The 15300-nt window shown below is 36.8% G+C and overlaps 1 protein-coding gene across 5 annotated transcripts in view; it reads left to right on the top strand.

Annotated features, from left to right (window-relative positions):
* SEMA3C (semaphorin 3C) overlaps positions 1-15300 on the top strand; it is a 202042-nt gene that overhangs the window by 104468 nt on the left and 82274 nt on the right. For all 5 annotated transcript variants that reach the window (XR_015555416.1, XM_087444428.1, XM_087444286.1 and 2 more), the window contains 2 exons: positions 13485-13645; positions 14771-14833. Coding sequence is in view for 4 of the 5 variants with exons in the window: in XM_087444428.1 (XP_087300554.1) it covers positions 13485-13645; positions 14771-14833 (224 nt within the window). In the remaining variant the exon portion in view is untranslated. The remainder of the gene's footprint in view (positions 1-13484; positions 13646-14770; positions 14834-15300) is intronic.

Below are 15300 nucleotides of genomic sequence, written 5' to 3'. Positions count from 1 at the left end.
AAATCTCCTCTCCAGCAGCTGAGCACTGCAGTCGCTGACCTTGTGTTTTAGACAGTGTCAGGGAAGAGAGATGCAAGAAAAGAGGAGAAAAGAGGCATCTGCACTGAATGAGTGACGAATGTGTTTAAAGTGAAATGAGCTTGTCTCCACTGTCCTCTGCATTTCCCCAAACTTGTTTCTTTGTTTTGAAGCCAAATGCAATAGCTTGGCTAAACAATGAGTCACGTTGAATTAAATATTGTTTAGATAAAATAGCTGTCTCTTTAGGAAAACATCTCTATATTTCTTTGTTCATTAAGTCTGGGTCTTTAGATTTGAGATTTTATGGTATACAGTTTATTATTTTTTTCCTGTGTGCAAATGAAAATGGGTTTAAGAATGCTTCAAGTGAAAGCAGAGTTCAAGAATTTTGGTTGGTGGAAGCTGGGTTATTAAATTCCGAATAGTCTGTCTTACTGAAAGCTGTGGGTGGTCTTCCATCATTCTGAAAGAATCTAGAGATTGAAAAATTTTGGCAACATATAGCTGTTTTCCAGTTAGTGATAACTGGTTTTCCTTTCCTTGTCTAGTTCAACATTTTGTTAGGTGCAGTGCAACCAGCTTTCTGTATCAGAATATATTTAAATCAAAGGTCTGTAGAGAAAGTTTACACTGCTTGATTATTGATTAAAGAATAATTACAATTCTTTTTATTTATTTATTTTTTTTTTGAGGAAGATAAGCCCTGAGCTAACATCCATGCTAATACTCCTCTTTTTGCTGAGGAAGACCGGCTCTGAGCTAACGTCTATTGCCAATCCTCCTCCTTTTTTTTTTTTTTTCCCCAAAGCCCCAGTAGATAGTTGTATGTCATAGTTGCATATCCTTCTAGTTGCTGTACGTGGGACGCGGCCTCAGCATGGCCGGAGAAGCAGTGCGTTGGTGCGCGCCTGGGATCCGAACCCGGGCTGCCAGCAGCAAAGTGCGTGCACTTAACCGCTAAGCCACAGTGCAGGCCCTACAATTCTTTAAACTGACAGAACATTGAAGTGAGCCATCAGTATTATCAGACTCTTATGTCTAATTGAACGTATCATCAGGAAGAATATGAACAAGTTGAATTTTTCCAAGACTTTTATCTATTCATATTTATTTCTATGCAGACGTCTTATAGTTGAGTTATACGAAATAATTTTATTCTACATTATTCACTTAATAGTGTATAATAAAATAATCTTGCTCTTGAGACCTCTTCATTAGCAGAATTATTTTTCTAACAAACTTGAAAGTGATCATATCATGCATTTTTTCAGATTTCTTAATTGGTACCTCAAGCAGCTTTAGAAAAGTCCAACCACTTTGTTTTGATATACAAGGAGTTTGCATCTTTGAATGTTGTTTATGTGACATTGAAGAATTTTGCATTTTTGCACGTTAGTTGACTTCTTGCTTGTGCATAGGAAAGCCCATCCAAATCCTCTTCTTTATCAGCACCAAAAACTTCTCATCATCGTTGAGTCTCCCATCTCAGGGTTTCTCCACAAGCTATTTCCACTCCCTGGAAAATGCTTCCCTTGTTATTAACCGACATTTATTCTTTAGGTCACGGCTTATATGACATTTCCCTGCAGGAGCTTTTCCTGACCCCTGATGTAAGCAGCTGCCCCTGCCTTAAATACTTATCCTGTCTTTTACTGTACTTTGTGCATTTATTACTGTGATTATTAGTTCAGTAGATAGAGTGGCTCAACTAATATTTGTTGAATGAAGGAATAAGGTCAAGCACTTGCTTCTGTTTAAGATTTCCCTGTTATTTCCAGAAGACTTAATCTTCCTTCTTCAATGCTCCCTTAATTCCCTGAGTCATCTTCTTGTTCTGCAATTGTTGGTGCACCACCATTCAAGACTATCCCATTGAGGGGAGAGACCAAGAATTTTCATCTTTTTACTTAGCCCCTGGTTCATATACTATCTATTGAATCACTGAATAAATATATGCCTCAAACAATATTTTTATATTGTGTAGAGCCTGATGCATTATGGAAAATGTAAGCTTTATGTCTTAGAGAACTGTGGCATGAAGGGTCAAAGAACTTTATGGGGTGAGGTGGAACAAGAGACCTCACTCAGCACATGGAATCTCCTACTTCTATTGCGATAGAGTGTGCTCACTAGAAGTTCCCACTGGAAGGCCACAATGTATCCAAAGGAAGTTTTATTGAAATCATGGAAAACCAGTCAACAGTATAAATTTTGTGATAGACAGGTGTTAAATGCTACTGTAAGAACCTTTCCATATGATGGTTCCGATGTGGTCACTTTGGGGATTAGAATGGGGGAGTGGGTTCTATTGTATTCTCTGTTCTCCGGGATTTTGCTGGCACCATGTCAGCTCTTCACCCCTGCCCACTGTATACATGTTGGTCTGAGGTATTGTCTCCCTGTCTTTATATTTCTATGTCCTACCACACAAGGACTTTTAGTATTAATATTTTAAAATGTTTCCTCCTAGTCTTATTTTCTGTGAATAATTTTTAACAATTGTTTTCATATTGAATATAGCCTGCTTTTAAAACATAAAGGCATGAGAAAATGTTTTCCATATCTTCAAATCTCTACATAAATAATTGCAATGACAGCATAATATTATATTTAGTAGAAGTTCACTAATTTACACCATTCTCCAATTGTTATTATGTCACCCTCGTTTTTTTTTTTTGCTCACCACATCAGACTTACTGTTCTCATCTTGGATCCACTGTTTTTGAACACCTTGTCCCAAAGGAGCTTTTCCAGAAGTGTCAAGAGCTCTAGAAAGGAGGTGCCGGTTGAAGTGTTTCCTTCTCCACAAGTTTATTTCCCTTGTTTACATCTCAAGTGGGCACTCTGAAACGGAGGCCTTCCTGACAGTAGGAACACCATTGATACTGATGGCTCAGCTCATCCATGCTGTCCTCTACAGCTTAGCAATAGGTTCAGATTGGGTTCTACTTTCCAGAAGTTACTTCCTTCCATTTCAGAGGCTCTCAAGACATCTGAGATTGTAATTGTAATTGTATATTCTCCATACTCTGAGATGGAATCCAGCCACCACTACCCATTCAAGGGGCCAAAGGTTGGCACCTAATGTCTTTGAAGTCTGCTTTCATGTCCCCCAAGTGAGCTTAGAGGAAGAGAAGTCAGAATTTATAATTCTCCAGCTGATTGAACCAGACAACACAAATGGAATATTCTTTAGGTAGGGGAAGAAAATTTTGGTTTAGTTTCATTTTTCCAGAAAAGACACAGTTGTATTACTGTGGTTATATTTCTAAGATAGGTTTTTATTTTTAAATGTTTTTTTAGTGAGGTAACATTGGGTTTAGAACATTATATAAATGTCAGGTGTACATCATTATATTTTGACTTCTGTATAGACCACATGGTGTTCACCACCAAAAGTCTAGTTGCCATCCTATACTGTACACTGTACACATGTGCTCCTTTATCCCCTTTTGTCCTCCCGCCACCCTCTTCCCCTCTGGTAACTATCAGTCTGTTCTCTGTATCTATGTGATTATTTGTTGTTGTTGTTTTTGTTTTCATCTTCTACATTTGAGTGAAATCATACGGTATTTGTCTTTCTCCATCTAACTTATTTTGCTTAGCATAATACCCTAAAGGTCCATCTATGTTGTCACAAGTGGAAAGATTTCATCTTTTTTATGGCTGAGTAGTATTCCATTGTGTATATATATATATATATATATATATATATATATATATATATACACCACATCTTCTTTATCCATTTATCCATTGATGGGCACTTAGGTCATTTCCAAGTCTTGGCTACTGTGAATGATGCTGCAATTAACATAGGGGTGCATGTATCTTTTTGAGTTAATGTTTTCATGTTCTTTGGATAGATGCCCAGAAGTGGAATAGCTGAATCATATGGTAGTTCTATTTTAAATTTTTTGAGGAATCTCCATACTGTTTTCCATAGTGGCTGCACCAATTTACATTCCCACCCAGAAATAAACCCACACATTTATGGACAGCTAATTTTTGACAAAAGAGTTAAGAACATACAATGGAGAAAGGAAAGTCTCTTCAATAAATGGTGTTGGAAAAACTGGACAGCCACATGTAAAAGAATAAAAGTAGAACATTATCTTATACCATACACAAAAATTAACTTAAAATGGATTAAAGACTTGAATATAAGACCTGAAACCAGAAAACTCCTAGAAGAACACATAGGCAGTATACTCTTCGATGGTCTTAGCAGCGTCGTTTTGAATATGTCTCCTCAGGGAAACAACAAAAAAAATAAGCAAATGGGAGTACATCAAACTAAAAAGCTTCTGCATGGCAAAGGAAACCATCAACAAAATGAAAAGACAACCAATTACTTGGGAGAAGATATTTGCAAATCATATATCTGATAAGGAGTTAATATCCAAAATATATAAAGAACTCATACATCTCAAAAACAAACAACCCAATTAAAAAATGGGCAGAGGATCTGAACAGATATTTTCCAAAGGGGATATACAGATGGCCAACAGGAACATTAGACAGGTTTTTAAACAGACCCTTTTTTTCCTAAATGATTTATAATAATATGAAGGATTACATTAACTTTATAGATATTATACAACAGTAGATAATACTTGTGAACAGTAACAAAGGAATAATTTTCGTGGACATCTTTATTGCTACAGAGATCATTAGAGACCATTCTGGTTAATAAATAATCTCATTCTTCCTTTTATTTTGTAGATACAAGACTTAAGATGGGAGGGAGGAAGGGATGATGGGGGAGAGGGCAAACCAAGCCCTATATCAGCAGAGAAGCTGGTTTGCTAATTCCAAAACAGGCCCACCCTCCCATACACTTTACCTTTTAATAATAATAAATTATTATCATGAAAACCTTAATTTTTGAAATTTGATACCAGTTTTTCTCATTTTATTGGTTCATGCTCATAATTTTTAATTCACCAAGATTGACAGCTGATAAAGCTCAATATAGCAGAAAAAGGGTAAAATGTGAATGAACAAAGAACTTTGTCTCATATTGAGAGGCAGTTTCAGCTGCAAAACTATACAGAAGACAGGATGAGTCTTAGCAAGTCATGTTGTGCAGTCTTCAATCCCCCAACCAGTGGTATTTAGAGCATTTCAAATGATCTTCCAGGCAGCCTTTGAGAGAAGAGAAAACCACACACGGAAATTGAGCAAAGATCAGCAGACCTGAGACCTGACCTCATCTAGAGGATCAAGGAAGACTTTATGAACTAGTCCAATTTAAATTACATTGAAACTTCTTCTTGAGCTATGAGTAGGAGCTGGAAAAGGCAGGAAGAATCCTGTCAGCAGGAGAAATAACATGTACAAAGGCCCTGAGGCAGAAAAGAGGAAGACAAGTTTGAAGATGTGAAAAGAAGGCCATAAGGGCAAAAACATAAAGAAAATAGGCAAATAGTGATGACTGAGATTTTCTAGTGAGGTAACCACGAACCAGATCATGGCAGGTCTCAAAAGCCATATTAACAATTTTGGATTTTGTTCTAAAAGTAATGGAAAACCATTCAAGACAAGAAGAGGAAGCTTAAAAGTAGAGTGAGCATATAATTTAACATCCAAATCATTAATCTTTTGAGAGTACAAAGGGGGCACTATTGATAATTTTACTGGGAAAGTAGCCACAAACTGCACTGTCTGGGGCAAACCAGGATGAGAATCGTCCTTCTGAAAGGCTCCTACAGGAGCCTATTGGCTAATTTTCCCTCTGACGCGACAACAGGAGATCCATTGTGTATGTCTTCACTGTTGCCCTTCCCTGGCCAGGCTCACGGAATAGAACTGTTTCCCTCATTCCTCTTTCATCCGCATTTTGCTTCCACTTAACCAAGCATGCCCATCCATCAAAAAACAGAAAAGTGGAACCATTTATTTTCCACATGAAGCTGTGTCTGACTCTGATCTCACTTTCATTCTCGGACTTGCTATGGTGGTTTAGTGAGACCATTACTGAGAATCTGATCATTTTCAAGTTGTTTGGAGTGTGGTCTCCACCCACCCCCAACCCCCACCTCGCTCCCCAAACTGGCAAAGAAAATTCGAGGGGCTGAGGCATTTCTTATACTACACTCGATACTGCACAGACTCATGTGCACTGCAAGACCGTGATAGAAACCCAACAAATAAGTGTTGAAATTGTCTGTGTGATTTGAAAAACAAGAGGGTATTGTTTTTAGATTCCACATATAAGTGAGATCATCCAGTATTTGTCTTTCTCCATCTGACTTATTTCACTTAGCATAATACCCTCTAGGTCCATCCATGTTGTCACAAATGGCAAGATTTCAGTCTTTTTTATGGCTGAGAAATATTCTATTTTGTGTGTGTGTGTGTGTGTGTGTGTGTGTGTGTGTGTGTGTATCCAGAAGTGGAATTGCTGGATTGTATGGCAGTTCTAGTCTTAATTTTTTGAAGAACCTTCATAGTGTTTTCCATTTTGGCTATACCAATGTCAATTATTGTTCAATAAAAAAAAGATGAAGAAAAAAGAAAAACAAGAGGGTATCCAATTGAGTTCACAGGTTAAGGAACTCACCTTGCTTTGAATTCTGGCTCTAGCCTCTTGTGTTCATTATTGTATGACTTTGGTTAGATTGCTCAAATTCACTGAAGTTTAGTTTATTTTTGTATGGAACAGGAATAATATTAAGGCCTAACACAAAGGCTTTGAATGCAAATTAAATGAAATGTTTATAAAGCACCTAGAACAGTTACTCCTGCTGGTAAACCCACAAGTGGTAGCTATTTGGGACTATTATTTTTGAGCAAGTGTGGTTTTAACAACATGCCTTCTGGTCTCTATTTGTGCTAGGAATTGGGAGCTGTAGTTTCAGGCTGTTGACATTTCACTGCCCTTGTCTATATCTGCCTGTTCCTCCAAAAGGGATAGGTGAAGTTCAGTTTCTAACTCAGTTTCAAAACAGTGAGCCTCAGAGAGAGGATGGATCATTTAAGCCCACTCTACTTAAAATTCTTCTGAGATAAGACATTCAGGAGAGGAAATTATCCTGTCAGGAGCAATATCTCTGAAGTAAAAGATATCCTAAGGATTTACTTTGAATTCTGTAGATGCACATTCTGCTGGAGAGACAGCTGAGGTTTATGTTGAGAATGTCCTGGTGGGCTAGCCAGACAGAGTAATAGAATGTAAAGTAAGATTTGGAATTGTTGTAAGGGCATGGTATTTTCACATTTGTGTCCTCTTAATTGAGCAAAGTGTCTAGCCTGCTGTGATAAGGGCTCAATAAGTATGTATTGAATACATAAATTAATAGCACATCATGAACTTTAAATATAGTTAGTGAGTAACCATTGCATATGCTTCTAATAGAGAGATCCCTGAGAATTGATTTTCAATCAAGTAATCTTTTGTCTATTTTTGAAATCTGTAAAAAGCCAAAGATAATGTAGTATTCTGAGTGAATGAGTTCCCCTACTTAGTAGTTTAATAGATATCTATTATTTATAAAAAAGAACACTAGACTCTCCACCCTCCTCCACCAAGATCACATTTCTGAGCACATGAATGAGTTCTTATTGACTTAGTCACCTCAGAAATGTTAAGGTCACTGACAGGTTTAACAGAGAACAAAGGTTAGTTCTTAATGTAGTTAGGGATAGAGTGTTATTTACAGAGACAATATATTACTGTATATTAAACTATGTTGTAATTGCTACAGCAATATATTGACGATATTCAAGTAGACCCAGAAGCTTATATTGCTAGAGTTTATATTTTGGGGGAATGTATTGTTCTCTCAGCCTTGGTTAAATTCTCAAGGCTCACAAGAGTTTCCATTACAAAGAAAAGTCCATGTCAATACATGAATTTCAGGTAGGCATATTGAGCTGCAAATTTCCCCTCAGGGAACATTGGCATGGAAGGCATTACAGTAATTTTCCATCATTGAACTCTTTAACAGTGTGGATTTTGGAATAGAAGCATGCAGTAATTTTTTTTTTTTTTTAATACTGTTTCCCAGGAGATTTTCCCAGGGACTTAGAGACCTACACTGCCCTTTATGGAGCCACTGCATTTTCTATTATCACATACTTTCAGACAAAGTTCCTTCTCAATGAGTTCAGCATATCCGGAGAAATAACACAACTAGCTGAACCTCCAATGCTATAAAAAGGATGACATCATTATTAAGATTTACGGAAGAGTAGGACAGTGCCACTCTTCAACTTGTTTAGATGAGGGACGAGTAATTGTAATTTCCTTCTCTCTTGGTAACCAATTCATTAAATCAGTCATTTTCTCTAACTGTGGCCAAATCATTATATTATTCATTGTCTTAAGTTGGATCTACATTTAACGAAAATGATGGATTGTTCATTCTTTTTATAGATAAGAATCCTCGATGCTTTGAACTCATCTCTTTATTCTAAAAAAAATGTTTTGTTTTGTTTTCTTTTGTTTTTCTCAAGCTCCAAAGTTCAATTATGGCTACTAACAGCAATTTAAATGGCATTTTAACAAAATAGCCTTGGCTCCTAGTCTTCTAACAGGGGCACTTCTAAAGTAGATCTTCCTTGGTTAACAGCTGTCAACTGTCAATGAGCTACAGGTAATTAAATTTGAAGATAGCTTTATAGCTCAGAAAAATAGATAAAATCCTTGGACCAGAAAGGTCTTAAGTTAATGCAGTTATTGTTCCCTCTGGTATTTGAATTAATGCAAGAAATTGATTATTTTCTAATGAAACAGGTAAAGAGGAGAACTGCCATTTTTGTTACTTGCAAGTAAAATTCAGTTCAGACTATTTTCCCAGCTAAAATCACATTCTTGGTTTTATTTCAATATAGATTAGGTAGAGAAGGGAAACATTTTTTAAAAAGAACATTTTGAAAAAATACCCAAACTAAACAAACCATGGTAGAAAGAGGTGAGAAGGTGGTAGTTAGGGGTTATGAACACTCAGAAGATGGATCACTTAGTAAGAGTTTCAACAACAGGAAATGAAAACCTCAATGTGAGGTGCCTAAAAAATGCAAGGATTTTTTTTAATCTTATATAACAGAAGTAGTCCAGTGATAGAGCAGTTCCAGGGTTAATTCAGAGATCAAATGATTTCTTAAAGACCTCAGCTTTTTTTCTAAATTTGTGCTTGTCTTTCTCAGCTAGCGATCTTCTTGGTAGCTGAAATTGCTGCGTATCCTATGTTCACATACCAATGTCCAGAGGCAGAAAAAGAAATCACGTCATTTTTGTGCCAGTTTTTAAGACCCAAGAAATCTCTTCCAGTACCCCTCAGAAGGGTTCCCTTTAAATCTCGTTGAGCGGAACTAGTCAATGGCCGTATTTAAAGCACTCACTGGCTAGGGGGATGGGACCACTAGGGTTGGCATAGACCAGCTCTGTCCACAGGGAAGAAAATGTCTGTTAGACAGAGGGTCAGCAGTGTCTTCTGCTGCAAGGAGCACAGACTGAGCCTCCACTGTGTGCTGGGGTAACACCCTTTGAGCTATGTATTGAGCTATGTATGTATACAATCAGTTTATAGATGAGGAAGTTGAAACTGGGAGAGATAAGGTAGATTTCTTAAAATAACATGGGTAGTAAGTGATGAAGCTGAAATTTAGACTTGGAACTGCCTGACTCCCATTCTGTACTCTCTCCACAGCATCACACTGTTGCCTATACATCGTGACTCACTTTCCCTTTCCTTTTTTTTTTGGAGGAAGATCAGCCCTGAGCTAACATCCATGCTAATTCTCCTCTTCTTGCTGAGGAAGACCGGCTCTGAGCTAACATCCATTGCCAATCCTCCTCCTTTTTTTGTTTCCCCCCCCGCCCCGGAAGCCCCAGCAGATAGCCGTATGTCACAGCTGCACATCCTTCTAGTTGCTGCATGTGGGACGCAGCCTCAGCGTAGCCAGAGAAGCGGCGTGTTGGTGCGCGCCCGGGATCCGAACCCGGGCCGCCAGTAGCGGAGCGCGCGCACTTAACCGCTAAGCCATGGGGCTGGCCCCCTCACTTTCACTTTCAATTACAGAGCTGCTCGTTTCAGATCTAACAATCAGAGCATCTCTATGCTTTGCTTTTTCACTTTAGATTTACTCTTCCTCTGAGCTTCCTCAGAGCCGTCTACTCTCAGAGCTTCATAACCCATGAGAAGAATTAGAACTCTCTACCTGCAGAGCTGATATTTCTAATGGCAAATTCATTATCTAATTTTACATCTTTGAGGGATATTTCTGCTTTCATTTGAATTTCATCTATCAATACTCAAAGAATCTCTCTACCAAAGAAATTTCCCTTTTGAATCCCCCAAAAGTGGTAAAGGCATGTTCATTTCTCCTGTTCTTAGTTTACAATTTTGGGAGGCGTTTATATCTTCCTTTTACCCCAAGACCAACTTCATATAAAATCATTCCAAATCCTTTATTTTAAGTGTTTCTCACATCAACTCTTCCTTTTCATTTCTAGCATATCGGGTCTTTATCAACATCATATATGGAACAGCATCTGGTAGTTTTCTAGTCTCACATACTCCAAAATTATCCTGCACACTCAAAATTATTTTCCTTAAAAATGATTTATTATTTTTACTCTCCTATTCAAATAATTTGCATAGATTCTGCATGTGAAAAAAAAGAAATATTAAATATATTAGTAAATATAAATCAGGCAATCTAGTCTTCCATATTTTCTTCCTGTGTAAGGAGTTGTTCTTCTTACTTTGCTGGCTGAAGCTTGATGTCTTGGCCCAAGTCATAATAATAAGAAACCCCTGTAACCCAAGTCACCATAGGACAGGCACTCTTTTAAGCACGTGATGTATACTGATAAGTTAGACCTCACAATACCCCTATGATGTAGGTATTATTATTATCCTGACTTTACAGGTGAAGACACTGGAATACAGAGGGATAAAGGCACTTGCCAAGTATACATAGAAATAAAATGGCAGGGCCAGCCCCAGTGTCCTAGTGGTTAAGTTTGGCTTGCTCTGCTTCAGTGAACTGGGTTCAGTTCCCAGGCATGGACCTACACCACTTATCTGTCAGTGGCCATGCTGTGGTGGCAGCTCACATACAAAGAGAGGAAGAATGGCAGGGGATGTTAGCTTAGGGAAAGTCTTCCTCTGCAAAAAAAAAGAAAAAAAAAAAAAAAGAAATGGAATGGCAGAGGCAGGATTCAGACTCCAGTGGTTGGGCCCCAAAGCCCATGAACTCAATCACATTTTACTTCTTTAGTCTGTGTATTTCACTGGAAAGTTGTTTATTCAAGAGGTGTTTGTTGAATATCTATTCTACACCCCAAGCTACACCCTACTCCTGATGTTTTCCGGAAAAATTACACAACCATGAATCTTCTCCATAAGATGAAAAACAAGCTTTATAAAACACCCTAGATTTTAGGTAAAATTGAGGCAGCTTGAGTCTTCTCCAACCTTTGATTGACAGTTGTTGGAGTCTACATTCTCTCTCATGTCCTGTGATCTTGAGTTATTTTTTTCCTGTTTGAGCAATCACCTGTGCTCTGGCAGGGGCTGACTTTTTTTCCTGAATGACATCCCTCCACCCTTCTTGCTCTCCTCATGAAGGAAGTTGTTCCAGTTTCTGGGCCAGTGGTACCACCGCTGCCAACGGCATCCCCTGTCAGTCAGTGGTACGTAGTGAGGCTCAGGAACTAGGTTAGCACGCTGCATGGTGCTCAGTGTCTCAAATCCCCCATCCAAAGATCTGTCCTCTAGTCTCTTGTTTAAATGATCTTCCAATGTCTTTTGTTCTTGTCTCCTCTCATAATTGCTTCTCAAGATTCTTCTGAAATGTTTTTTCTAACTTCTTAATGGTTTCTTCCACATAAAAAAATCCTATACTTTACTGTCATTTTATGTACAGAATATCAGAGACTATATTTTAAGATCATGTGTTAGTAATTTTAGGGATCTAGCTACTTAAAAAAGAAAAAAATAGGAAAATATGTATCTATTTTATCTAATGCCATAAATCTTTCTTATAACTAATTATTCAAACTTGGTAATACTAACAGTAATAATTATTAGAATTTATTGAATACTTTGTCACTCGTTTCAAATATTTACATGTATTAATTCAATTGATTTCCATAGGAACTCTCAGCAGAAGGTGTTATTTTTACAAATGAGGAAATTAAGGCACAGAGAAGTTAAGTAACTTGCTCAATGTCACAGAAAGTTTGGTGCCACAGCCTTGCTTCATAATTACTATGCTACTCCCGTGGTATTTTCAGATTATTAGCTAGATATAAAGCTACTTGAAAGATATTATGGCAGACATTCTGAACTGGTGTGCCCAGAAAACAGCTTAAATTGTGGCTTCTCTATCTTCACATATGTGATATGGCCCAAGTCCTCACAGAATATAGTTCATGGCCTCCTATAAAAATTCTTATAATTTTCAATTTTGGTTTAAGTCAAATCACAGCCCTATCAGAGTTTCTAGAAATGTATTTGTGATTAAATGACTAAAAATTTAGAAACAGTTCATCATTGAAACAGTAATCCCTGAAAGCAGACTCTTTTGTAGAGTTTGTCACCCTCTTAAGATCATAATCTAAAGAACAAAGAAATTCGGAAACATTTGAATGGAAAAGTCTTAAATTGTGCAAAAGAGCATTTCGACTGGAAAGAAAATTGAATCTGCGATAATGGTTATTGATTTTTTTATTGTCATGGTGCATTCATCGTCTTCAAAGTTCGGCTATACAGGCACATATTTAATGTAAAAGAAGTTAAGTGAACATGAGTCATTGATCATTGAGATACTGAAAATCTAAAAATTCAGAACATCTGAAAATTCTTATTGTTCCTTTTAATATATACATAGGCATACTGTCATTTAAACAACATTACCTTCTGAATGAGAGGTAATGGGAAAAAGTAGATTTGTTTTCAAATCATTTATAGAAATGTATATTAAACTAGTTAGAATTATGTTGAGGAAGTAAGGTAAATATTTAGAGTAGGAAATAACAGTCCTAAAATGATGAACATTTCGAGTCCAACAACTGAGAACGTATTGAGTCCAAAACATTAAGAGAGGCTAGGAAGACATTCACACTGTCATCCCTTTTGTTTTTTTGTTCAGTCTGCTCACTTACTATATGTTTTTGGTTGCTCTATTTTAACGAGTTTTGAGCTGATGACAGCCAGTAATAAAATGGAGTTGAGATTCTTACAAAATGTCAATAGTTTTGTAATCAAATAGTATTACTATAAACTTTAACATTGCATTTATTGATTTATTTATGTTTTACTTCACCATAGAGGCAATAAATAAAAATATCCACTAACATATCTCTATTTTTAAATTAATTTATTATTGTAGGAGGAAAATATATCTTGACTTCTTTGGTAAATACTTCTGTAAGATAATTTTCATTCAAATAATAGACTCATAGAACCAAGATACTGTATTTTCACTTGTGCTGTTCACTGTTTCAGAGCTTCGAGAAACCAAGACCTCTGAATACTTCAGCCTGTCCCACCATCCTTTAGACTACAGGATATTATTAATGGATGAAGATCAGGACCGGATATATGTGGGCAGCAAAGATCACATTCTTTCCTTGAATATTAACAATATAAGTCAAGAACCTTTGAGTGTAAGTTTATCATTTTCATGATGGCAGTGTTGACCTCCTAGGTGCCCGTTTCTTCAAAAAATTCATAGACAATGAAAAAATTACGTATTTCATTAGAACAATAGAAAATACTGGCCACATGTTAATAAACAGTTGGAAGTTAGTACCTATTTCACGGGCTGAAAATATCATCAATTCAATACTCCCTGTCTGGTTTCATAGTTTTTAACAATCTAAAACCTGAAGCTAAATGAGAAAATACTTCCTGTGTATACACGGATAGAAAGGGAAAAAGAGAAGCATGCAGTATAGCATAAAAAAAGGCAGATTAAAGGAAGACCTCCCGTGTCATCTGTGTGTAATCCAAGAAGGCATTGAAAGGAACACAATTATTAAATGTACTGTTCTTTGAACAATATGGCCTGTATTTATCATTCTATTTCACAACAAGAAAATAAATCATGCTTCATTGGAGTAAAGAAATAAAAATGGATTAATTATAAACTTATTACAGCAAGGAGACTGCTGAATTTATTATTTTAACAATGAGCAATAGGCTGACAATTAAAAAAATAATCATCACCTCCAGACCTGACCCAAGGCTGCAGTGACTTAGAAAGCCAGCACAGTATTTCAGAGACGGAGTCTCTTGGATTTTATCCAAGTTATTTTAGCTGTCGAAGTACCTCGGGGCCCGTTTTAAGTAAATCTGCCAGCCTGGATGTGTAGTGGATGTGTAGTGGATGTGTAGTTTACCAAAAATGATATTAAACCAAGATAACAAAATAAGTGTAAATTCATCGTGATATAAGCAGTTGGGAAAAGCATACTATAAATCAAAAGGAGGAAAGTATACATTATACTGCGCACATTAATGATGACCTTATTTTAATATTATACCATTAGTAAATGGGCACATATTATTGAAAGGCTTTTGTTAAAGGAAAAATTGATGGAGAAAAAACATAATTTTTAGAATAAAATAATAAAATCATTATATGAGTTCATAAAATGAAAGAAGAATTTTGAAATATAAATATAGAAATACCTTAAAGAAATCTGTTATCATAAAGTAAATGAAGAAGAGCATTGAGCTGTCATATATACAAGTGAGATTGTACAACCTTTATTTTCCTTTCTGAACAGGTTTTCTGGCCAGCATCTACAATCAAAGTTGAAGAATGCAAAATGGCTGGCAAAGATCCAACAGTGAGTGCTTGAAAAAACCCCAAAACTTAAATATTTGGTCTTTGAATCCATGTACCGTGAGTGCAGCCAAGAGTAAGACAAAGGGTGTTGGTGTTTTAAATCCTCTGCTGGACACATGGTAAAAAATGGAAATGCAAAGAGACTGGACCTCTTAAACACTACGATTTAGGAATTCCTGACTGGGTGAAAATGTCCTGCTTTGCTTTCGTTATTGCACCCTGACACTTTTCATGATAGATTTCAGTAATAACCCTATTCCAAGTGGATCCAACCTGCAGAATTCTCAGCAGGCTGCTGAAATAATGATAATGCAAGTGTCTGGAGCAGTTCCCAGATACCACATGGGCTTTTCCAAAGAAAGATTCTCAGCAAAAGGGTGGTGGTTAGCCGGCACATTCCAGAGGCATAAATCACCAGTGATGACTGGTATCTTGGTTAATTAAAAATAACCACAGAAGCAAAAATCA

This window comes from Ceratotherium simum, chromosome 1 (assembly GCF_057802395.1).
Source record: "Ceratotherium simum simum isolate JZ-2026a chromosome 1, ASM5780239v1, whole genome shotgun sequence".
NCBI classification, from domain to species: domain Eukaryota; kingdom Metazoa; phylum Chordata; class Mammalia; order Perissodactyla; family Rhinocerotidae; genus Ceratotherium; species Ceratotherium simum.
This window is presented reverse-complemented; position numbering and strand designations above follow the sequence as displayed.